Raw genomic sequence first — 24,751 nt, forward strand, 5'->3', positions numbered from 1 at the left:
TGTGCTAGGCTTTTTTGCATGCGATTTCGTTTAATGCTTTTCTTATTTAATGTTTTGATATGCAATGTTGTTATACGATGAGGTATCGGTCAAACACTCAATCCTAACTCTCACTTGGTTGGACCAAGTTCAATAGTGGACTTGGATCAAAATTATTTTGATCTGTCTAAGCCTTCCATCCACAATAATGTGGTGAGAAAGCTACCACTACCGAAATGTGGTCTCACGAGTCATGGCACACTTGAAATAGAGGAAAGTTGCACCATTGTTGTGAACATAGAAATGCATTCATCATTTTTTTATCTCATGAGTCGTGGGAGGCGACGAGTGAAGTGTGATTTGGTTGATGGGTCGGGCCTAACGCTGAGTAACATGATTAGTTTGGAGACCTCGAGATCATGTGAAGAGGTGACGCAAAAACATCTAGCTAATCTCATGGAATAACAATGGTATAGGTTACCTCCCACAAGGCTCTTTCCAAGTGAATCGTAAAAGCAGGACATAGTAAGTTGCTCTTATGGACCCCAAGACCACTAGGAAATAATTTTCCGAAACCCCACTTGAGAGTAGTGAGCTTTTGTATAACTAGTGGGAGAGTTAAAGACTAAAGACCATGTCTTAAATTTGTTTATAATGTCGCAATCATCGGCTAATTTCTTCTTTTAATTTTCGTTATGTAAAACAATGACTAAGAACCCTTTAACAATAATTATGGAGACTAACAAATTCAATGGCATAAACTATAAGGACTGGCGGAGAAATCTTAGGATTGTCATAGATTTCGAGAACCAGGACTATGTCTTAGACAAGCTACTCCCGATGACCTTGCCGGAGGGATCCTCGCCCAAAGAATGTGTGATGTTCGAAAAGTGGGATGAGAACAACTACAAGGTCCATAGTATCATATTACTTTCGATAACCGATGACATCCAAAATTAATATGATAGGCTGGAGATGTTCCCTCGATAATGGTTCGCATGAAAGTGGTTTATGCGATTCCTGACAGGCATGTTCGATATGCCTCCACAAAAGCATTCTTCGGGACGAAGATGATTGAAGGATCCGCTATACAAAGTCATGGGGTCAAGATGCTATCTCTAGTGGAGAAGCTCGAAGATCTCAAAGTTGAGCTTCACAATGACACGTACATCGATGTGAATCGCTTTCTACATCCTACGATTCGCTTTTTATTAACTATAACATGAACGGACTTGCGAAGTCTATTCATGAGTTAATTAATATGCTGGCTCAATACGAGGTAACGACCCACAAGTTTGCGCCAACAGTATTGGTAGGAGAGGCTTTGACCTCCAAGGCGAAAGCAAGAGGCCGAAAACTGGAAGAGGAAGATAGGGAAAGGAAAAAACTGTCGCAGCCACTACTAATACTTAAAGCGCTCCTGCTGCCCCGGTGCAAAAGGGCACTGCAAAAGGGAAGAATGGTGGTTCATAATAGTCGAGGACAAATGATGTCTTCATTCATTCCCATGGAAAGGGGCATTGGAAGAGAGAGTGTGCACAACTCCTCTGCAACCCATGTACATTTGTAATTAAATTGAATATGATAACTAATTCTACTTCTTGGATATTGGATACCAGCTGTAGAGCTCACCTCTGCAATGACTTGCAGAGGTGCTAGAAAGAAGCAGAAGGCTCGATGATGACAAGGTCGTCGCTATTAAAGCCGTAGGATCTCTCGACTTAACTATTAGTGAACATATTTGGATAGAATTTAAGAACTGTTACTATGTACTGAGCATGATCATGAATATTATTTCAATTCCTATTTTAGACAATGATGGTTATGCATTTACGATCAATAAAAAATGATTTTTATTTGATGATGGATAACAACCTTCATCTGCTTCGTACATTGACTAACGGTCTTTATATTCTTCAACAATCTAATTGGATTATGACTAACCAGCAAAAACAAACAATAGATAATCATGACAACACAAGGATTTGGCATGCAAGGTTAGGGCATGTCTCTAAAGATAGGATGTGGAAATTGGTGGAATCCAAAAGTCTAGAGTTAGACAACTTGGACAATTTGCTAACTTTGTTGATGCAAGGAGATTTAAAGGTTTTGGGGGGCCATTGCAGTAATTTCCCATCCAAGGAGATACCTTCAGGAAAACTTTATCACCCTATTTCATACTCCATCTCCCTTTGGTGTTTATCAACATAACTTTTTTGTCGATCTTGTGCTACCTTCAAACACTTCTTAACCACTTGTATCTTCTCCATTGTTTCCTGCACCAATTCAGGACCTTCCAGTTGTTTAATCCCTCTATCCCAACAAATTGGACTGCGACACCTTGTTCCGTATAATGTTTCATATGGGGCCATATCGATATTAGAGTGAAAACTGTTACTATATGCAAACTCCATTAAAGGTAGATGATCATCCTAGTTGCCCTTAAACTCCATTGTACAAGCTCTCATCATATCTTCTATTTGAATCATTCTTTCTTACGGTCCATCTATTTGAGGATGAAACACGGTACTGAAATGTATTTTTGTGCCTAACACCCTTTGTAAAGTTCCCCAAAAGCGTGAGGTTAGTTGAGGATCTCTATCTGACAAAAAAAATACAAGCACTCCATGTAATCTCACTATCTCAAAAAAGTATAACCTAACTAACTTATCCAAAGAATCACTTATTCGTATCGGCAAGAAATGTGTAGCTTTCATCAGTCTATCTACAATTACCCAAATAGCCTCATGCTTCTTGAATGTACGTGGCAACCCCATGGCAAAATTCATAGTGATTTTCTCCCACTTCCATTCTGGTATTGATAGAGGTCGAAGTTTACCTACTGGTGCCTGATGTTCTGCCTTTACTTACTGACATATCATACATTTAGCCACAAATTCAGCCACATCCTTCTTCATTGTCTGCCACCAGTAGTAAGGTCTTCAATTTTGATACATTTTTGTAGTACCAGGCTGCATCACATATGGTGCATTATGAGCTTCTCGCAAAATCTCTTCTCATAACCCACCTATGTTAGGCACACAAAATCATTCCCCATTCACTATTACTCCATCAACTCTTATCGAGTTTGTTTCTTACCCTGTTTTATCCTTTCCAGCATCCATAATAATAAACGATCTCGAGTTTGCGCTTCTTTGATTTGATCCACAAAGTTTGACCTAAGTTGCAAGGCTGCCAACAAACCTGCTTCCGACCAACCTCTAGTCTCGCATTCATAGTTCTCATCTATAATAGCAATGTCTGATTGTGACTCCCCAAATTGGCTAATGTACTTGAACTGTTTCTATTCAAAGCATCTGCTACCACATTTGCCTTCCCTGGATGGAAGTAAATAGTGCAATCATAATCCTTCAGCAGTTCTATCCATCTTTTTCGTCCCAAATTCAATTCCTTCTGCTTCAAGATATATTTCGGACTCTTATGGTCAATTAGGATCTGAAATTTTTCTCCATACAAATAATATCTCCAAATTTTGAGTGCATGTACTATCGCGGCTAACTCTAAGTCAGGCGTGGGATAATTTAATTCATAGTTCCTCAACTGGCGGGATGCATAAGCAATTACCTATCCGTTTTGCATTAACACACATCCCAAACTCTGTTTAGAAGCAACAGTATACATTATATATCCACTGCTACCAGACGGCAAAACTAAAATCGAAGTGTAGGTCAATCTCTTTTTCAACTCATCAAAACTTTGTTGACACTATTCCGTCCACTGAAATGCTACCCCCTTTCTCAACAACTTGGTCAGAGGACCGACAATTATAGAGAAATCCACAACAAATCTCCTGTAATATCCAGCCAACCCTAAGAAACTTCAGACTTCAGTTGCATTTTTTGAAACTCTCCATTCCATAATAGCTTTCACTATTGAAGGGTCCGGAATAACCCCATCAACAGATATCACATGCCCAAGGAAAACCACCTGATTTACCCTAAATTCAAATTTGTTAAATTTAGCATACAACTCCTTTTCTTTCAAAATTTGCAACACTATCCCCAGATGTTGCTCATGCTCCTCCCTATTTTTCGAGTACACCAAGATGTCATCTATAAAAAGAATAACAAAGTGATCCAGATTTTCCTAAAGTGTACGATTCATCAACGCCATAAACGCCGCTAATGCATTTGTTAACCCAAATGGCATCACCAAAAACTCATAATGACCATAACGAGTACGAAAAGCTATTTTTGATATGTCTTTCTCTGTGATCATCAAGTGTCAATACCCTGACCTTAAATTGATCGTTGAAAATATTGTAGCTCCCTTTAACTGGTCTCGCAGGTCATCAATCCTCGGCAATGGATATTTATTCTTCATTTTACCCAATTTAATTGGCGATAATCGATGCATAACCTCATACTCCCATCTTTCTTCTTCATAAATAGCACTGGTGCTCCCCACGGTGAAGTACTCGGCTTGATAAACCCTTTCCCCAATAATTCCACTGGGGCCATTCTGTACAGCCAATAGAAATTGGGGCAACTCCTAGAAGAGTATTTATGGCAAATTCACTTCTCTATGCAGTGACAAACCTGGTAAATCATTCGGGATACTTCAGAGAAATCTCTCACTACCGGAATTTCCTCCAATGTGGGATTAACCCTCTCGGTATCTACCACATCGGCTAGATACGCCTCACAACCTTCTAACATCAATCGTCTTGCCTCTATAGTTGATATTACACAAATTGGTACTACTTGACAATCTCCTGCAAATAGTATTTTCGGTTTCGCTGGAATATTCGATCTTCACTTTCTTTTTATAGCAGTCAACTATTGCTTTATGTTTTACCAACCAATCCATCCCCAAAATCACATCAAACTCCTTCAAATCCAGCATTACAAGGTCCACCGGTAAATTTACATCTCTAATTCTCACTAAACTCCCTCTCCTAACACTGTTCACTACCACACCCCCTCCCACGGGAACCTTAACCATCAAATTATATCCCAAAGTGCTATTCTCACCCGGTATTTTAGAAGTAAGTTCTAATGATATATATGAATGCGTAGAGCCAGAATTAATCAATACATAAGCCTCAACGTCAAATAACAAAATCGTACTTGATACCACGTTATTTGATGTTGGAGATTCCTCCCTAGTCATGTTATATATCCTTGCTTAGGTCTGCCCTTGAGTACCTTGTGCTCCAAGCCCCCTCATACTGCTACCAGTAACGTGGTCACTATCTCTGTAGCCAGTACCTCTACCTTTGCCTCTGTCTCTCTCAGCTACCTTGCCACTACTTCCAATACTGCTTTGGCTCTGGGTCCCACTAGCGATACTTCCAACCACACCTACAGTTTGACTGGGATAATTCCTAGCTATATATCCCCTACCTTTACACTGATAATAGGTTCTGGCTATATCATTCTGTCTCCAACATAGTCCTAGATGTTCTATTCCACAGGTAGAACAACTCAGAGTGATAATTTGTCCTCGTCCATAACTCTGTCCAGCTCCCCTACCCGATCCAATAGAAGGCGTAATAAATGAGTTGTGTTCGAACAAACGTCTATTAAAGCCCATGGATCCACCAAACCTCGATCCACTACTTCCTCAAAAATAGGACCTCCACGTGTAAAGTTCCCACTTCCCGCAGAAAATGAGCAGTCGGTTCCCCTCTTAGTCAACCTACTCGATTCCCTATTGTGTACAATGATTTTCTCTTCTTTTCCCCCTTCTTCTTATCTTCAATTACTGCTTCTTCCATCCAGACTGCTGATTCAACAAGAGTTTTAAAATTCATAATTCTGACTACAAAGCCTTTTTTTATCTCCGCTCGTAGCCCCTGCTCAAAACCGTAACAACCATCCTCCTGCGTCGCTATTGCTTCAAGTGCATACTTGGCTAGGCGGCAAAATGAAGTTCATATTGTGCCACCGTCTAATTATCCCCTTTTCACTAAATTTAGAAACTCCATCCTCCTCTTATCTCGGTAAATCTTGGGTTCATATTTATCATCAAACTCTTTCTGAAACTTAGCTCAAGTTATTTTTCTTAGCTCATATCCACTCTTTACAGACCTCCACTAAATTAAGGGATTCCCCACAAAAAGAAAAAGCAACATACTTAAGTCGATTCTCTGGAGTGCAATTCACTAAGTTTATCACATCTTCAACTTTTTCCCACCATCTCTCAACAATCTCTAGGTCTAGGGTACCCTCAAATTCTGTAACTCCCATTTTCCTGATTCTTTTATAATTACGGTCAATTGTAGGAACTACTGGAGCTAGCGTTGGAGTGAGTGCGTGCGCATGTGCAAGTAACGGTGCTCAATTTTGCTTTACAATTTTTTTGGCACAGGTTTCTTACACATATTTTTGTGCTCAGTTATTCTTTACAAGTTTTTGCACTCAATTTTTTTCATAGATTTTTTGCAAGGTTTTTTTCACTCTATCTTTTGACACATATTTTTCTATTTTCAGAATTTCTGGACTTGTTTTTTATGTTCCTTTTTGGCAAATCTGTTACATCACAGTTATTATCTTCTTTCTTCCCTGTAGCACACCCTACTCACTACATTTAATTATCACTATTTCAACCCATAAAATGAATTCCATTTTATCAATATAATATATAAATATCATAAAAGATAATAGATATCACCAAAAGTTTATATTTACCTCACCAGATGTCCTCATATACATAACCTCATAACCTTAAAGGGAAATAGCGTAACAACCAACAATACAAAATTTTAAACGCAAACCCAAAAGACTAGAATATTTAACAATCAAACAACCAAAAATTCCAACTTCAGATGTCACGGCTGACCCACCTATAAGAACAACGGCAAGGCTCAAAGTTTAATATGGCTAGTCAGTGTGACCTATCTCCTGAAAAGTATGTGGCAAGTAATGAGCTATCTACTCAGTAACTATAGCTAACCAGTCTATATATGTACACATAGGCCGCAAGTCACGTACAATGCAATCACATCAACTAACAAATATTTGTCATATGGCAAAACAGATGTTGGGAGTAAAGCATACCCACGACATAATATTTGACATTATCATTTATTAGCTAAGGGTCCTACTTACTCTGATTGGAGTACATTAGTCAATGATTTTGCCGGCCATCATCATCTTAGTCAACGACATATCATATACAGCACAAGATACCCATTGTATGTGATATCCCCAAACTCTCTATTCCAGTGTGTAGCAATATCAGAACAAGACATCACAACAAGCATGGCATCCCCACACCACCCCAGTGTGTAGCTAACAGCACAGGATATTCCCCACTCTCCGAATACCCCAGTACCCTACGTGCCATGGTACCTAACTTAATTCATTTATTTTTCAAATTACGTCAATCACATTATCGTAAACCATTGACTATGTTCTCAACTAAGTAAGCACAATCTTTAAATTCGATTCACAACAGCACTACCACTAACTTCATCATTCTATTCTCTATAATAATTACTTTCTCAGTAATAACTTCTCAATTCAATTTCATGCAACAATCAGTTATACGATCATATAATCATACCTCTCACGTCCATACATTACAATTACATATAACACATGGTAACAATTTTATGGATATTAAGATAATCCAACAAATAGTCCACGGCTAAATATATAAATAACTAATATACAAATCCATGTATATAAATATAAATTCAAGTTCACATCAAATCTAAGAAACCAACCAATATACAAAATTGTGGAAAGTTGCTTGCGAATATGATGAAGAGACCTGGTGCAATTGGATGCTAATAGGAATATTCAAATCAAACATGGCATTATTTAAAATTACCAAGTATGTTGGACCACATACATGCCTAATGAATCAGATTTCTGTTGACTATGGTAACTTAGGAAGGAGTATGATTGCAACACAGTTGCTTGGTATGGTTCGTCAAGACCCATCGTATGATATAAAATATGTCCAGCAGATTGAGAAAGATCGATTTGGTTTGAAATCTCATATCATAAGGCATGGCAGGCTTTGAAAGTAGCTAGAGAACAAATATATGGTACTTGGGAGAGTTTTGTTCAAAAGGTTCTCAAATATATGGCGGCATTGCAGAAATGGAATCCGGGAACTGTTGTGGAGTGGTTTCATCTAGAAAAAGACAGATCGGGACATTACATGTTGAATTTCATTTTTTGGGCTTTCAAACCATGCATTGAGGGATTTCGCTATTGTCGAGAGTTATAAGTGTAGACGGAACCCATTTGTACATGAAGTACAAGCATAAACTAGTGGTAGCAGTAACTTTGAATGCAAATCAATAGGTATTGTCGTTAGCCTTCGCGCTAGTGGATGAAAAATCACTTGCATCACGGTGTTGGTTCTTGAAAATGCTTTCCAAATATCTGCTGCCGGTTGAGAATGACAGAGTTTGTCTAATTTCAAACCGGCAAAGTGGTTAAATCAATGTTATCAATCAAGTACCGGCATTCAAATTTTCTCGCAGGATTCATCGATTTTGTTTACTTCATGTGTGTTCGAATTTTAACAATAAATTCAAAAACATCCAGTTGAAGGATTTGTGTTGGAGAACTGGGGCAGAAGTCAATTCTCATAAATTTGATAGAATAATGAAAGAAATCAAAGTATTGAATGATGAAGCATATAATTGGCTGGGGAGAATTGACAAGACCCAATGGACGTTGTCGAATGGTGGTGATTGGAGAAATAGTATTCTAACTACAAACATGTCAGAGTCTATAAATGGAGTGTTAAAAGGTGCCACACGCTTACCAATAATGGCTATTGTGCATATAACATTATCCCCCTCAGTGCAGTATTTCTTGCAGTGCCCAACATGTTGTAACCGTATCATAAATGCAAAATCAACCATGGGTTGATTTTGATTTTAGATTATTCGAGGCTCAACAGGCTGAGGCAGTACATCATATTATTCAGAAGTTCGACTATAACCAACAATCTGCCTTCGTGCTAACACTAGGCTTGATCGGGCAGCGCTCCCATACTTATGTAGTAAAATTGAAGTAACACATGTGTTCTTGTGGCAAGTGGGGGTACACATGAAATTCCATGTTCATATGCCATTCAGGTATGTCGGCATTTTGGGATTAATGTATCAAATTTTATTCCTCAATATTACAGTATTCATGCATATAAGAATACATATCAAGGGAAGTTTGAGCCTGTATATGGTGAAGAATATTGGGATCCCGTTGATTTTGAACTTGTACACAATCCCACACTACTAGCTCGTCAAGGTCCGGGTAGACAAATGTCTACTCGAATACCGAGCGAAATGGATAGACCACAAGTACGTGCTCGCCAACAACTAGTCAAGCTAGGGAATAATTTAAAAAAATTGTTTATGTAATAGTGTTTATCAATAAAATAATATTATGTATTACAGACCATGTGCATGAAACACTTTTACAACAGTATGCAATATTTTTATCACCGTATATATTACACAACTCTAGTAATGCCCCCCAGTGCCACAACATGGACGTCTTTTGTTTCGTCGAGGCGGATTATCCTCTCTTTAGTCACTGGGTGTGTTCAACTCGGTGCCTTCAAATGGCACTGGTGATGTCCTATACTATCTTCGTACTTCCGGGTCAACATTATGTGTATATTTGTCTTCGACAAATGGAGCATCGGGAGTGTAAAAAGCAGATGGACCTGCTTTCGGGTAAATACTTGATGGACCAGCCTCTGTGTAAATATTAGATGGCCCAGCCTCTACGTAAACACTTGATCGACCAGCCTCTGTGAATGCGCTAACGCATGCACTAGAAAAGTTCATAAGTTCACGTCAAATCGTACGGGCTCGCATCCGATTTTCTCTCAATGACTGCTGATCATCTCCGAAATTATCATAGTCTATCACTAGTTTCTCTATTCTGTTATACTGGTAAAAAAAAATTGTATTCGATTAAACGTGGCGCTTTTTTAAAATAATTGAACAATAAAAAATACAAAGTGCTTACCACATATTCCCAATCACGGGTGTCAGTTTGTCGATATCCTGGCGTGTTCGTTGGCACTGTATTAAGTGAAATTTAGACCCGAGTGATTTGGCGATACCAATTCATATAGTCAGGAACGATATCGCAACCGCCTATAATAACGGGTCCCGCCACCACCAGTGATTACACATCGTTGTGCAACATCGTCCGAGTGAAATGCTTCCCAGTTTAAGTCTTGAAGTTCCTGCTTGTCTATTATGTGCAGATGGCATTCACTTACCAATGGGTTTGGGGAGATGTCCTACACATAGCCAAATTGACGAGAACCCACTCCGGGTGATGCATCTCCACCAGCGAATAATGAATCAATGGGCAACGTATATTCCATGGTGTGCAAATTGCATAAAGCGACAATGAACCCACATTGAGTGCATCACCATCATACCAGAGTCCAAATTAATTACAGTATCATACAACGCAATCAATATTTTTTTAGAAAATCCCATAAAAATACACTATACGTAAAAAAACAATCGCAGCGGTGTACCTTATTTGATTGCACGACCACCTAGAAGCAAAATTTAGATAAATAATTGAAATCAAAATTCTTTATAACTATATAAATAAATAAAAATATTCATACCGTGTAGCATATGGAGGGATAGGTAGGATGTTTTCAGAGTCCATTATTGTTGCCACTAGATCTGCAGTATCATTCGATGGAATTGGTGCAAGCGTTATGATGCAGGACCAAGCCCATATTTGTAATAACTGCATGGCATCGTCAATATTAGTTTCCCTTGCTGTGATGTCATACACAGCTCCCGATATAGATACGCCAATATTATTGAACCCTAATTTGAAGTACATTCCTCGTGTATATTCTCCATATATCGTAGATACAATAGTGACACGGTGTTCCCTGTAGCATCAAGACACAATACCCTACCAATGATGCACATGGCACATATACGTGCCTCTTGTAATACAGTCTCGAACGGGCTATCATCATCACATGTATTTTCACAAAAATATTCATGTAACACTATTAGTTTTATTCTAGACCATCTAAAAGTATTTTCATTTGGCTTAAAACTCAACCATTAATGGCAATAATTTTGCCACTACTGAGTACTATACCTTGTATATACTCCGATAATAAGATTACCTTCCACCGGGAGTGCCCAGATGATAGCGATGTCCTATAGTGATACAGTTGCCTCACCAACCGAGAAATAAAAAGTATGGGTTACGGGATGCCATTTCTCAACTAATGCAGTTATCAGGTGTGTGTCAATCTCAATGACCACACTGTAAAACACCCAAAAATTATACATTCTGGAGCACTTGCAAAACATGAATGTGACATGGGACTAGTTGAAGGACGTGGAAAAAAGATATATCACCACGTTGTACGTATAAAGTTGTATCCGAAGCTCCAGACACATCTTCAAACCGATGATTTAATTGCCCGTAGAACATACTTGTATCAATAGGACCAAAGTTCTCCATAATCACTCAAAAAATAAAAATTTTGGAAAGCTACAATGTTTTCGTCTTCTCTACAAAATCTCACTACTCAAAATTCTTCTTCTTCTCTACAAAATCTCACTGCTCAAAGTTTTTATTCTTCTCTACGAAATCACTCAACTCTCACATCTTCTTCTCTACAAAATCACTCAACTGTCTGTTGCAATGTGAGAGTTGAGTGAATTGCAGCTCACCTAAATAAGGTGTTTGACTCTTAGGCATTGGCTTGGAGGTAAGCTTCAATGGCCTTGAACTACATTGCCTTCTCCTTTCCTTCCTTGATCTCTCTCCATTAATCTCAACGTCGCCCACGATGTGGTAAATGCTCCTATTCTTGCAGATGCATCCCCCTTCTTCAGTCGGGACAATCGTGACATGATAAGTGATAGATTTAAGAATGCCCGCCAGGGCATCACCCTCAACAATGGTGTAGCTGGGTAAAATTCTCCGTTCCAAGAGCATCAACACGGTGCTACACTCTTATACTGGCTGCCCTCCCAAAATGGATGATCGATCTTGACAGTTTTAGCACCACCATCTCCTTTCAAGATTTCGACACTTTTGATAGCCTGAGGCATGATTTTAGGAATAAGGGTGTCTGCATCGAGAACAATGGACTTAAACATCTTGGCGGCTGGGATTGACGAAGAAATCTTAATATCGTAAGTGATGGCATCCATGGCAGTGATTTTGAAGCTTGAAATGATAAGGAGGAAGGTAATTTGTTAATTGTGTTGGCTGAGTGATAGGAAATGCAAGAAGTAGAGCTGCAAGTTATACTACATAATACAAGATTCTTGTGTGGATTTATATCCTACTTTTCATGTAATATGTCTAGATTTTCGACGACTCTAGCCCAATATAGTTGAACAAAAGTCGATTATTATGAACTGATCTAACTATGCAGATGGATATTTTTCGGTTTGCAAAGATGCTTGCAGCATAAACTGTGATTAGCACCTCATTGTGGACTAAGTCGTTTTCTCATCTCGTTAGTTGCAGAGAGTGATTTCATTAATTATCAGGGTGAATAGAAATTTACCGCCTATGATATTGAAAATGAGCAAATTATTTTTCTATAAAAAGATTATAACAATTTACTTCCCTATACTTTTTAAAATGAAGTAATTTACTTCTCTGGACAGTAAATATGTGGGAAAAGCGTTCTAGACTTGTTGAAATATGGCCCATGACCCTTGGTAGGCCCAAACCCATTACGTTATTCTCTCATTGTCACTTGGATGTCTCAGGCCCACTCTTGTCAAAGGCCCACTTTGACTGGCTCAGCCCACTCTTGTCAGCCCATTGCCCCAACCCCTTTTGACCCGACAGAAAATGTACTTAATCCCTAAAACCCTAACTCTATTCTTATCATTTGCCTTCTTGTTTTATCTTCCTCCCTTCGCTTTGAATTATCTCCTTCTTTATTTTGTCTTTGATTCTTCTGACCTTGAAAATAATTTTCCACCACCACTTTTCACCATCCTCTTCAATGCAGAACCACTATAAATCCCTATGTGGTTTCTTGTTGTTAAGAAGACTAATAATTGCCATCTCTTCCTTTCTCCTTCTTCTGCTTCGATTAAAAGTTCTTTGTGAACCCTAAATGTGTGAGAAAACCTTTATGATTTTACAAGAGGGTTTGTGTAACCGTTTCACGATTGGGTTTGAGCAACCGTGAGTTTGACGGCCGGTCTTAGTGATCGTGGGCTGTCCTCATTAGATCTGGCTCTCTGAGCTTTATTTGTTCTTTCGTATTGTTTATTTAACACTGTTATTGTTATATCTGTACTTTATCTTTATATTGATTTAGATCTATTTGTATTATTGGTCTGCAATTATTTAAGGTAATACGTTGGATTTTATACGAAATGTATTCATGTCTTACTTATCTTTTTTCTATATGAATTATATCATGTCTGACTTATTTTTTCTTATTTATCCTCGGTCTACAAGTATATAAACAGTCAGCAATACTGGTGTCCCCTCATGAACTCAAGAATCAGTTCAAGGCACTCAACAATCTTCAAAGGTGAACAATATTTATTTTATTTAAGTACAATTAATAGTTTAGCATTTTCGATACTGCGCTCATGTAGCCAAACCTCATGCACATAATGCCATGTCACTAAGTACCAACATCGAATTGGTGCTTCGAATCTTTTTGTGTGTATGCATCTTCGATTTTTCTTTGTCAATAAGGATTTTGTTATTGTGTAAAAATCTAATCTGGCCTCTTTTCAAATATAGCTATATAGCTCTACAGTAAATTTGATAATAGAATCAATGTTATTGTAGAAACAATCACATTTCCCCAAAAAAAAGAGATTTCATCTATTTAACCACATAATCAAAACAAACGAGCATTTAAAATCAATGTATTTAAAAGTGCACTGAAGATTGGACTGAATAATTTAATGGGTTAATTGTGTAACTGGTTAGATCCGATCAAAAAAATTAATTGACCCGAACTATATTCTATATATATACCAAGTTAATGCATTTTATATATAATTAATTAACTTTGTTAAATGAAATAATAATTAAAAATTAAAGACCAATTACTAAATTAATAATAAAGATGTGTTGATTCACACATCTTGAACAAATTCATTTCAAATTTCATATTTATATTGAGAGAGAGAGCTATATACAAAAAAAAAATAATAATTGAAGAAAATACAAGAATATTTTTACAAATTTGCCGGTAAAAACCCTCCAATTCACCGGTAAATCGAACAAAAGAAAAAATACACCCCTCCTGAAAAACAAATCCACCGGTAAAAATCCTGAAAAAATCACCTCCTAATCCCACCATTTTACCGTCTCCTCGCCCCTCCATCCACCCATTCTCAGCCTTTCACTCTCATTTTCACTTCTCACCCAAAAGTACAGAGGAGTGAAAAACCCTCAAACCACCGCTAGAGAGAGGAAAGATTAGCAGAGAGGATCTTGGAATTTGGGAATTTGCTCCGAGTGATTAACGCTTTGGAGGGGGTTTTACAATTTGGGGTTTTTTCTCTGAGTGATTAACGCTTTGGAGGGGGTTTTGCAATTTGGGGTTTTTTCTCTGAGTGATTAACGCTTTAGAGGGGGTTTCGCAACTTTCTGTGAGATGCAACGACAGAGGTAGCAGGTGGCGAACACAACACAGAGAAATCCAAGAAAGAAAAATCCCGCTGGTAAACCAAATTCTTGTCTAAATAGTGCTGATTTCATGATTCTGTCTTAAAGATGCATATATGGGTTTCTTGTACAAAACAATTCGAGCACCTTTTATATGATTATTTAATTCTTGACTTCTTATAGTTAAAGACATATTTATCTTGATTACACAAAGGAAGAAATGGTACAACTTTTAGAGGTCTAAAGGTTATTTCTGTTCTTGTCTAAGATTCTTGAAACATTATCTCTAATTTTCTGTAAATTTAAAGAGGTAAGAGTTTAGTAAACTTTATTTTCAATGAGTTCTTTTCCTTTCTCAGGTTGATGGTGTTACTCATATGTTTGTCCATTTTGTTAATGTTATGCACATATCTTTATGTGGTTACTTTATGACACATGTGATCAGTTATTGCACTAATTAAATTTTGGTTAGCGGCAAATGTCTGGTCCATCTTAGTCGAATGCCGAAGTTTGTACATGCAGTTGTTAAAATAAGTAAATCACATATCAGCTCAGCCAAACATCCTCTATTTAGTGCCTCATCTTCCGAGTAGGACATGAAGAGTACATTGTGCATTTATTATAATAAGATAATTAGTCATTTAACTTTTCTCATGCAATGCTCCCATTATGGTTCTAAGCCTGGATATACTTCTGATCATAAAAAAAATATGGTTAAATTGAAAGAGACTATCTTCTGGAATTTGTTGAGTTGCAGTCTTTTTCCTGTAATAAATTTGTACCTGAAATTTTCTATGCTGCGTCAGATTATCCATGCTTGTTTTTAGAAATCAAGTATTGGGATGGATATAGTAAAAATAATTGCATGCAAATAATCATAGTTTTTTAATGAGCACCCTTTGTATGCTTTCCATAGCTTACTGTTTCTCTAAGTTACTCTTTTTTTCTTGATTGCTACCATCATGACTTACCTTCTCATGAAGTGATCTTAATTATGCTTTCTTGACTTACTTTGAACTTTTACAGCTTGTATCTAAAGACGATTGCTTATAACAAATCTTCATTTGCAAAGATTTGGCTGATGGCTGTCCAGTTTAAATACCGCAGTTAAATATTGATGGGCAAGGCGAATTTTGGAGTCGGCAATTGGCATGGCTCCCAAAGATAAGGTGTGACATAAGATGATATATAGTAACTTTATTCCTCATTTAATATTTTTTTTGTGGTTTTTTCTTGATCTATATGAAGCACATACCAGAGGTGTCATATTAATAGTGTTCAAAGAAGATGTCAAGATATTGATTCACTGTTCCACATTATTAAATATATAATAGTAAATATACTATGATACTAGGAATTGGACAATGTTTCTTTGTTACGAGACAATTGGAATTCTTATCTGGAACTCATTGTTTTGTAGATGGAGCCAATCGGAAACTTATTTGCTGCCCTTCTTTAGCCAGTATTAGAATGCTTATTCATGTTCATTTTCTTTTGAATCACATTGATATTCTTCTGGCAGCTGTTATAATGTTGTTTGTCGTAAAATATGGGTCTTGCCAGTACCCTGTAGGCTCTCGTACTTCATTCAATCTTGGAGATATGGTCTTTATTTGGTCCTTCAGCATGTTGCCTTCATCTTGTGATGACTGCTTGCTAAAGAATATTTTGTATTTGATATCCAGAAAACCTAGCCATTATGTTGTTGTATAGCTTTTATCTTTATGAATGGGAGGAATAGTAACTTAAGTATGTACAATCCATGTGAATTATATGGGATGAATGTTGCCAGTTTTCAGATCCGCAGTTGAGAAATGCAGTCCCTGCAATGCAGAAATGTTGCTAATGGTTTTTCCATCCTAGAATTTTGGCAGGCAGAGATATGCTCAGCAGCATGAATTAAAGATTTGATGCACTGCCCGGGATTCCGAAATGCAGAAATAAATACTTTTGCAATAGTATGGAAGAAGTTTATACTGTAAATTTCATAGCATGTCTATACAACAATCATTTATTATACCTTCCGTAGGTAGTCATACTACAACACAACTTTTGAAATGACTAATCAGCTTGTGAAATGGGTAAGTGTATATTTCTGTATGATATTTTCACATTATATAAATTTTCAATTTTGTTCGACTCCAGCAAAGTAACCCGTCCCATTATTGCAGAGTGTTGTTCTAGGAGCAAAGGATTTGCTTAAGCGATCACATGGCATCGATTATTTACACAGCTGAAGCAAGAAAGGCAGGATAGAGCAAGGTTTCAAGGCAAAAGTTATGCAGAGGTGATCCCGTTACTTATATGCAGTATGTGTTGTAGTTTTTGTTTGTGATCTCTTGAAGGTAAGTTTCGCAGTTCTCATATGTAGAAAAATTTTCTATGCTTAAATTCATCTATTCTTTTAGTTTCTTTAGCTCATCATTTCTAATTAATACATGCTGACAATAGAATAAGATTAGAAAGAGGTGCAAAGCTCTACAAAAAATAGTTACTTGTTTCAGAAAAATAAATGAAGATTTGAGTGACTTGTGCTCTGTACAGGTTATGAGATATTATTCCTATTGCATTAGATTGACTTGAATGACAATCTTTCTTGTAATAAATTAACAAGAAATTAGAGCCTATTATTCATTGTGACAATAGAATTAGATCAGCCAGGGAATTGCTCTGTTGGAATGTGGATATGTGGGGATTCAAAAATTTTATTTGGGGGTTGACATTTTTTTTATTAAACACCAATCTTGTGAAGGAACTTGGTGTGTCTTGAGAAAAAATATGCGAATTATCTTGTGGTAGCACTTGAATTTTCTGAATGTTGTCTTGTTATATCCCTTAGATTAATAGGATATTTTGGTATAAGTCGTGATAAGTAGGAGAAACGAGCACTAGTGGCATATAAAAAAAATAAGTTGTGTGAAGTGTGTTCCATTGACTGCACCAAAAAAATAATGTGCAGGTATCAACACAAAAGCCCTTTGTGTGAGCTTTTGTACCTAAGCACTTCCATTTAAATAGTGCTGCTACATCTCTTTTGATTGAGGGCATCAAACATAGTGTGTCCATTCTAGAACTTGCTTGTGTAAATACATTTTGAGTCCATATTCTTGTAAGATTGGTGTATGAAAGTGATAAGGGCAATTAGGAAAACCCCATTAACCTGAAAATAGCCTACCTTGACTTCACACTTAGAAAACTCATTTGAGCCTTGGCTTTTCTTTTCTTGGTTAAACGACATAATAAGCCAAATTATCCCCTTCTTTGTTATTTCCTGAAGCGATTTTTGAGCCCATTCAAGGGATGTTGTCGGCTTGGTTGCTTGTTTAATGATTCAAGTAGTATACAAGGGTCGCGTTCCTAGCCCCAAGGAAAAGAAAAAAACAAAATGAAAAAGAAATGATGAAACAAAAAAGAAAAGAAAAGAAAGAGGAAAAGACTCAGAAAAAACAAGAAAAGAGAAACATGAAAGAAAGAAATGGAAAGGAGGAAATGAAAAAAAATGATCAAACACAGAGAGAAAGAAGGAAGGAAAAGAAGGGGAAAAAAAAAGAAAGAGGAAAAGGTTCTGAAAAAGGAAGAGAAACAGAAACAGAAAATGAAAAGTTTGAGTAGTTTGATTGTTCATATCACTTGAATCGATTTGAAGGAAAATGAGCTTGGAAGGATGAGCAACTAGGTCAGCTTCACTCCTTTGAATTAATAAGCCACATTCGACCTTTGTTTTTCCACACCTTGTCCTAAACCCCATTACAACCCATGGAAAGACCCTTTGATTCATGCATTAATTTGAATTTCATTGGTCGAGGAGATTTGATTCACAAGCAAGCCTATGGTAATGACATGCTATGTATTGATTTGAGTAGAACCAAAATTCTCAAACACTTTTGAGTGATTAGAGTGATATCCTTGTGAGAGTGTTGAGACTTGTTTCATTTGATTTTGATAAAGTCAATGGGTTACTTGTGTGTTGAATGTTGTGCCACAAGTGCTTGTTCTCAATATTGTTATCTCTTCTTAAACTATTAAGTCATGTTAGTCTAGGGGATATACTTGACTGACATGAAAGGAAATTTGAGACTTGCTACTTGGATAATTCGTGAATTTTGATTGAGACATGCTTGAGGGTAAGCATGGTTTCAGTGTGGGGAATCTGATAAAATATATTTCAACGCTCCTATGGGTGCTTATTTCGAGTAATTTGAGGGGATTTTATTGTGTATGTCAGTGTTGTTGAGTAACTCAATTTCCTAGAAGATGGGAGTGTAAGGTAGGTGATAATGTTTTACACATAACAATTTGAAGTTATAAGAGCCAGATTAAATTTTTGTGTTATTGGGCTAGGTGGATTTTTATCTAAAGTTCAAAGCTAGCATGTCTTATAATTAATATTGTGTTGTCATTTTTAGCCCCTGTATTTGTGGTCCTTATAATTAGTTCACTAATGGGATCAAGAGAAGCATTTACGTAAATACTACTTTCCTATTCCTTTTGTCAATCTAGGAGTCCATTTTTTTTTCACCCAAAACACTGAGGTGGAGTTAATTTTAATTGGTTAAACCACTGCACAAAGAGAATTGCATGAGATTACAACAAAATGTAGAATTGAAATTGATTGTACTATTTCTGATAGTGCATATGCTAAAATCTTTCAATATACAACCTCGAGAGTTCATGGCCTTTGCCATTTTGGGCGGTCTGTGTTGACTTCTTCAAAAACAGGCTTCTGGAATTCATAATTGGAATGGCATGTGGTGACGTCTTTGAGAACTTTGCAGTCTCTTTTTTCAAGCATAAAGACAAAAGGTAAATTGTCTTTTTTCCTTCATTTTTATAAAAATAATTTCTCTTTTCTATCTTTTTACATTATAATTTTCCATTATTTCGTTCTATTAGATGCATTATTAATTAAAATTACATGTAAACTTAGCAATCTTATTTTATAGAATGAATCTGCTCGTGTAGTAGACACTTGCTCTTCCGTGCTTGGACTCAGGTCGAAGTTTGTCGCTTTTACCATCCTCTGACAACAACATTGCATCCACTCGATAGGACTTGGCAGGGAATGAAAACACTTGCTGAACTAAGGATGAAGAAAACCTTCCAAACAAGGATTCACTTTACATGGTGAGAACATAACTCCTTTCTTTCCTACTCCAACCTTAAGAAAGAAATAGAAATGGATCAATACACAAATTGAGGGGTACTTCTACTACAGGTAGATTGTATTTTAAATTGGTGATTTTAGAAAAATTATTCTTTAATATGTTCTGTTATTTATTAAAGTTTTAGCTTTAGTATTTTACATTTATGCTCCATGCACAAGTTTATAATTAAATGTTATCATATGTAGACTAATAAGATAATTTTTTTTATTAAATGCTATGTAGTATTATTCACCTCGTTAATAAGTTTTAATTTGACTTAAAAAATTAGAACTACTAATAGACGTCTTTTCAGTTAAAAGCTACTAAAATTATATTTAGGTGGTAGTAGTAGTATCGTTGTATAACTAATTCTCATTTATTAATAAAAATAGTCCTTAAGGGTATAAATGTCTTCTCACACTTTTATCTATGTAGTGTAAAGAAATCTATGGTTATTAGATAGTTTATTTTTCTATTGAAACTTTGTCTCTTGACAAATTTTTATTTGTTATTAAGAAGAGAATTAAGTTATCATTCATAGTTTTTATGTATAATTGAAACATAGATTACTTGATGTTATTTGATCATAATATTGTTCATTACTCTGTGTGTTTGATCACAATATATTATAAAAAAAAGGAGGTAATCCTTTTATCTTTTGATGGCTCCTTTATGCATTTTGTTATTATGGTCAGTATGTTTTTTCATTGTTCTATAAACAAACTCTTGTTTGCAGTTCTGATTTATTGTCTTTATTTTTCGGGTGTTAGCTGATACGTAATTGAACAAGTGTACAAGTTTCTGAATATTTGTGCCTTCAGCATGTTTATGAAATATGACATTTCCTTTGATGATTTTGCTTGCTTGCAGCTTCTGATTTATTGACTTTGCTTTCTTGGTGTTAACTGATACATAATTGAACATGTGTACATGATTCTGCATTATGGAGTAGGTGGATAATATATTTTTCACAAATATAATCAATAACTAAACATACTTATATTTCCTTTTGAATATATCAGATGATAGAAAACCATAACAAAGTAACTGTTAGTGATGTTAAGAGACCCTAATTTGAAGGTATGTGGTAGTTTTTGATACATTACAGTTGGAAGTTATAGGAGTCAGATTCAACTATTGTGTTATTGTGTTTGGTCGATTTTTTGCCTATATTGTTATGGTACTCATTTTCACCAGAATTGGGATTGATGTGTTTGAATCCTTGTATAGATGTTAAAAAGATTGTGCTACTTCTGGAGAGTTCATGGCCTCTACCACTCTGGGCCATGTGAGTCGGCTCCTTCATAAACAGGCTTTTGTAACTCATAATTGGAATGACATGTAGAGAGGTTTTGGATAATTTTATAGTCTGTTTTACCAGCATAAAGACAAAAGGTAATGTGCCTTGTGGCATTGATGGTCTATTTCTGCATTGTGGTATGTGAAACTGTTTGTGTTCAACACCTTGCTGCCAGACTTTCTGAATTTGTTCAGGTGCTGAAACTCTATTGTTGCTCTCCATTCTTCAGCTTTTTGGTGCTTACGTTACACAATGAACTAAAATACAACCTTGTAAGAGTCCTAGGTTATTCCAAAAAGAGTCCTAGAATGTAAGATGATGATTGCTAGGTTGCTAAAAAAAAAAGACTTACATTTTCCTCCTTTTCCCCCATACATTGTAAAGCTATTAAAATTATTACTCTATTCTATCTTTTTACAGTATGATTTTTCAATATTTTCATTCTGTTAGATGCATTATTAATTAAATTACATGTTACTTGGCAATCTTATTTTATAAAATGAATCTGCTCGTGTGGTAGACACTGTGCTCTTGCGTGCTTGGACTCAGGTCGAGTTTGTTGCTTTTTACCATCCTGTGGAAACAATATTGCAACCACTAGATACGATTTGGCAGCAACGAAAACACTTGCTGATACAAGGATGGAAAAAACTTTCCAATGCCAGCCAATAAGGATTCAACTTACTTATAACTCCTTTCCTTTCCTACTCCAACCTTAAGAAAGAAATGGAAATGGATTAATAAACAAATTGAGGGGTACTTCTAAATTCTAATAAAGGAGGATTGATAAGTTTTTATGCGTGATTTTATAATATTTATTCTTTAACATTTTTTGTTATTTGTTGAAGTTTTAGCTTTACTATTTTATGTTTGTGATAAATGTGATAAATGTAGACTAATAGGATAAAAAGATATTTAGTATTAATCACCTCTTTAATAAGTTTTAATCCGTCTTTTCGTTAAAAACTACTAAAATTATATTTAGGTACTACTATCCTTTTACAATTAATTCTCATTTATTAATAAAAGTAGTCCTTAATGGTATATATCTTCTCACACTTTTATCTATATAGTTTAAATCAGGTAGTTTCTTTTCCTTTTTTTTTTTTAAAAAATCAGGTCTTATTTATTGTAAAAAAAACTATTAAGTTATCATTAACAGCTTTTGTGTAAAATATAGACATAGATAACATGATTTTTTTCATCAAAATATTGTTCATTACTCTGCTTTGGATCCATTATCAGAATGGAGGTAATCCTTTTATCTTTTGGTGACTTTTTTTATTCATTTTGTTATTAAGGTGAGTATGTTTCTTCTCGCTCTACACAAAACTCTTGTTTGCACTTTCTTATATGTTGTCTTTGCTTTTCGGGTAATAGCTAACATAATTGATCATGTGTACAAGTTTCTGAATGTTTGTGCCTTTAGCGTGCTTATGAAGCACGGCATTTCCTTTGATGTTAAGTTAAGGTATGTGATACTTTTTGACACATTACAGTTGGAAGTTATAGGAGTCGGATTCAACTCATGTGTAATTGTTTTTTTGGTGGATTTTTGTGTAAGCTTTATGGTAACTCTTTTTCGCCAGAACTGGGATTTTTGTATCCTTGTATAGATGTTAAAATAGATTGTGCTAACTTTTGAGAGTGCATACGCTAAAATCTTTCAATTGGTAGCCTAGAGAGTTCATGGCCTCTACCATTCTGAGCAGTTTGAGTTGGCTCCTTCATGAATAGGTTTTTGTAATTCGTAATTGGATTCGCATGTGGAGAGGTTTTGGAAAACTTTGTAGCCTCTTTTACCAGCATTGCCTTGTGGCATTGATGGTCTATTTCTGCATTGTGGCATGTGAATTGTTTGTGTTCAACACCTTGCTGCCCAACTTTTTGAATTTGTTCAAGTATTGAAACTGTATTGTTGCTCTCCATTCTTCAGCTTTTTGGTGCATGAGTTACACATTTAACCAAATATAACCTTGTAAGAATCCTAGGTTGTTTCAGAAAGAGTCCTAGGATGCAAGATGATGAATGCTAGGTTGTTCCAGAAAGTGTTATGTTTTTACAATATGATCTTCCAATATTTTCATTCTGATAGATGCATTATTAATTAACATTACATATATATTTTTATCAATCTGATTTTATAGAATAAATCTACTCGTGTGGTAGACATTGTGCTCTTTCGTGCTTATTAATGGTCAAAGTTCCTCATTTTATCACCTTCAGACAACAGCATTGCAATCCCTCGATAGTGCAGGGACTGAAAACAATTGTTCAAAGGAGGGAACAAAACCTTCCACTCAACAAAGATCACGTTACACGGTGAGAACATCCTGTTGTCACTCTTTTTATTCCTTCTCCAACCTTAAGAAAGAGACATAATTTGGTTAATATACAAATGGATTGTTTCATTTATTAGAAATAGTCCTTAAGTCTATAAATGAATTTTTAGCACTTGTGTTTATATCTTTAACAAAAAAACTCTATTTTTTATTCCTTCTCCAAGTGCCGACTTTTGCTTCTGAAATAACTAAAAAAGATATTTATTTTTATTTTTTAAAAACATAAATATGAAATACTAATCGAAATAAAATTTATTCTGAAAAAAAATAACTATTAATGACAAACAAGGTGAAATAATAGTAAAATAAATAATATTTTTTTACGCTGGAAACAACAATCTTTCACCAATTAAGTGTATTTGCTCCAAACACCCAATTTAGTTTTTATCTACTTTTACCTTACAAAATCTTGATTCTGCTAAGCAGAAATTTTATATACAAAGTATATAAAAAATTAGTTAATTTATTTTTCTTCTCTTTCATTTAATTAAATAAACTTGAATAATATAACTTAAAATTAATCAGGTTTTGTTTTGTTAACTAGTTATTTATTAACTTACAAAAATATCTTTAAACAAGTTTACTTTTCTAAAACATGTGAAATGAGTTAATATTCAAGATAGATGGGCCAAATTTAAATTATTTCTCAAAAAGATTGAGGGCCAAGTGCAAATGATTTTGTACGTCCTTGCATTTAACTAATAATAAAAAATTAAATTATTCAAATAACATTAAATAGATTTAAGATTTTTTGTTATAATTAAAATTTTGATACATAAATATGCAAAAACATATATATGACTAAAATTATAAAAAAGATAAGTTATGATTAGCATAAATAAATAAGTATTAAAAGTCTCTTATCACATAAAAGATAAAGAGATAATTTCAATTTTGAATAATAAGTTACGCATTTTTGGTCCCCGGCCCTCATCAATTTTAGTTTCCAAATATTTTTTGCAACGAGCCCTCTCAGTTAATCAATCAAAATTATTAAATCAAAGTCCTTAATTTATTTAATCAAAATATAAATGATCTAGCGGGCTAAATTGAATTTATTCCTTTATAAAAAGATACTACAAATGATCCCATACTTTGCATTAAAATTTAAATTAAATAAAAATGAGTATAAATAAATATGAAGAAAATATATTTTTCATAATTCGACGCTCATCAACTTTAGTCCCCAAATTTTTTGTAATTCATCTAGTTATAGATATAAATAGAAAAGTGATAAATAAATACACAAAAAAATACATTTTCTTAAGATTAAATTTATAAAATTAAAAATCTTTTATTTTTTGATATTTCCGATCGATCTTTGTAACATAACAAGATAATTTAAGCATTTCCCCATGTCCGGTCCTCACCGCCCAAACTTTTTGT

At 35.3% G+C, this 24,751-nt stretch overlaps 1 protein-coding gene, 1 long non-coding RNA gene and 1 pseudogene across 10 annotated transcripts; 2 read left to right on the top strand and 1 right to left on the bottom strand.

Annotated features, from left to right (window-relative positions):
* The first annotated feature begins 684 nt into the window (after positions 1-684).
* Positions 685-1,205, top strand: LOC148787832 (uncharacterized). The gene is made up of 2 exons (XM_088881395.1): positions 685-891; positions 948-1,205. The coding sequence occupies exons 1-2, from the start codon at positions 685-687 to the stop codon at positions 1,203-1,205; spliced, it is 465 nt and encodes a 154-aa protein (XP_088737521.1).
* Positions 1,206-11,667: 10,462 nt separating this feature from the next.
* LOC105164485 (major allergen Pru ar 1 pseudogene) lies at positions 11,668-12,133 on the bottom strand (annotated as a pseudogene).
* A 2,060-nt stretch (positions 12,134-14,193) lies between these two features.
* Positions 14,194-23,477, top strand: LOC105164472 (uncharacterized). 9 transcript variants are annotated; one of them, XR_002287188.2, is made up of 6 exons: positions 14,194-14,635; positions 15,606-15,748; positions 16,443-16,660; positions 16,751-16,924; positions 19,299-19,382; positions 19,523-23,112. It is a non-coding gene; the product is annotated as an uncharacterized LOC105164472 (long non-coding RNA). The 9 variants fall into 9 exon arrangements; XR_848029.3 differs by having other exon boundaries at positions 14,198-14,635; positions 16,751-16,866; XR_016065854.1 differs by adding an exon at positions 23,250-23,477 and having other exon boundaries at positions 14,199-14,635; positions 16,751-19,382; positions 19,523-19,703.
* The last annotated feature ends 1,274 nt before the right edge of the window (positions 23,478-24,751 follow it).

This window comes from Sesamum indicum, linkage group LG6, assembly GCF_026168435.1.
Source record: "Sesamum indicum cultivar Baizhima isolate 11 linkage group LG6, ASM2616843v1, whole genome shotgun sequence".
Taxonomy (NCBI): Eukaryota; Viridiplantae; Streptophyta; class Magnoliopsida; order Lamiales; family Pedaliaceae; genus Sesamum; species Sesamum indicum.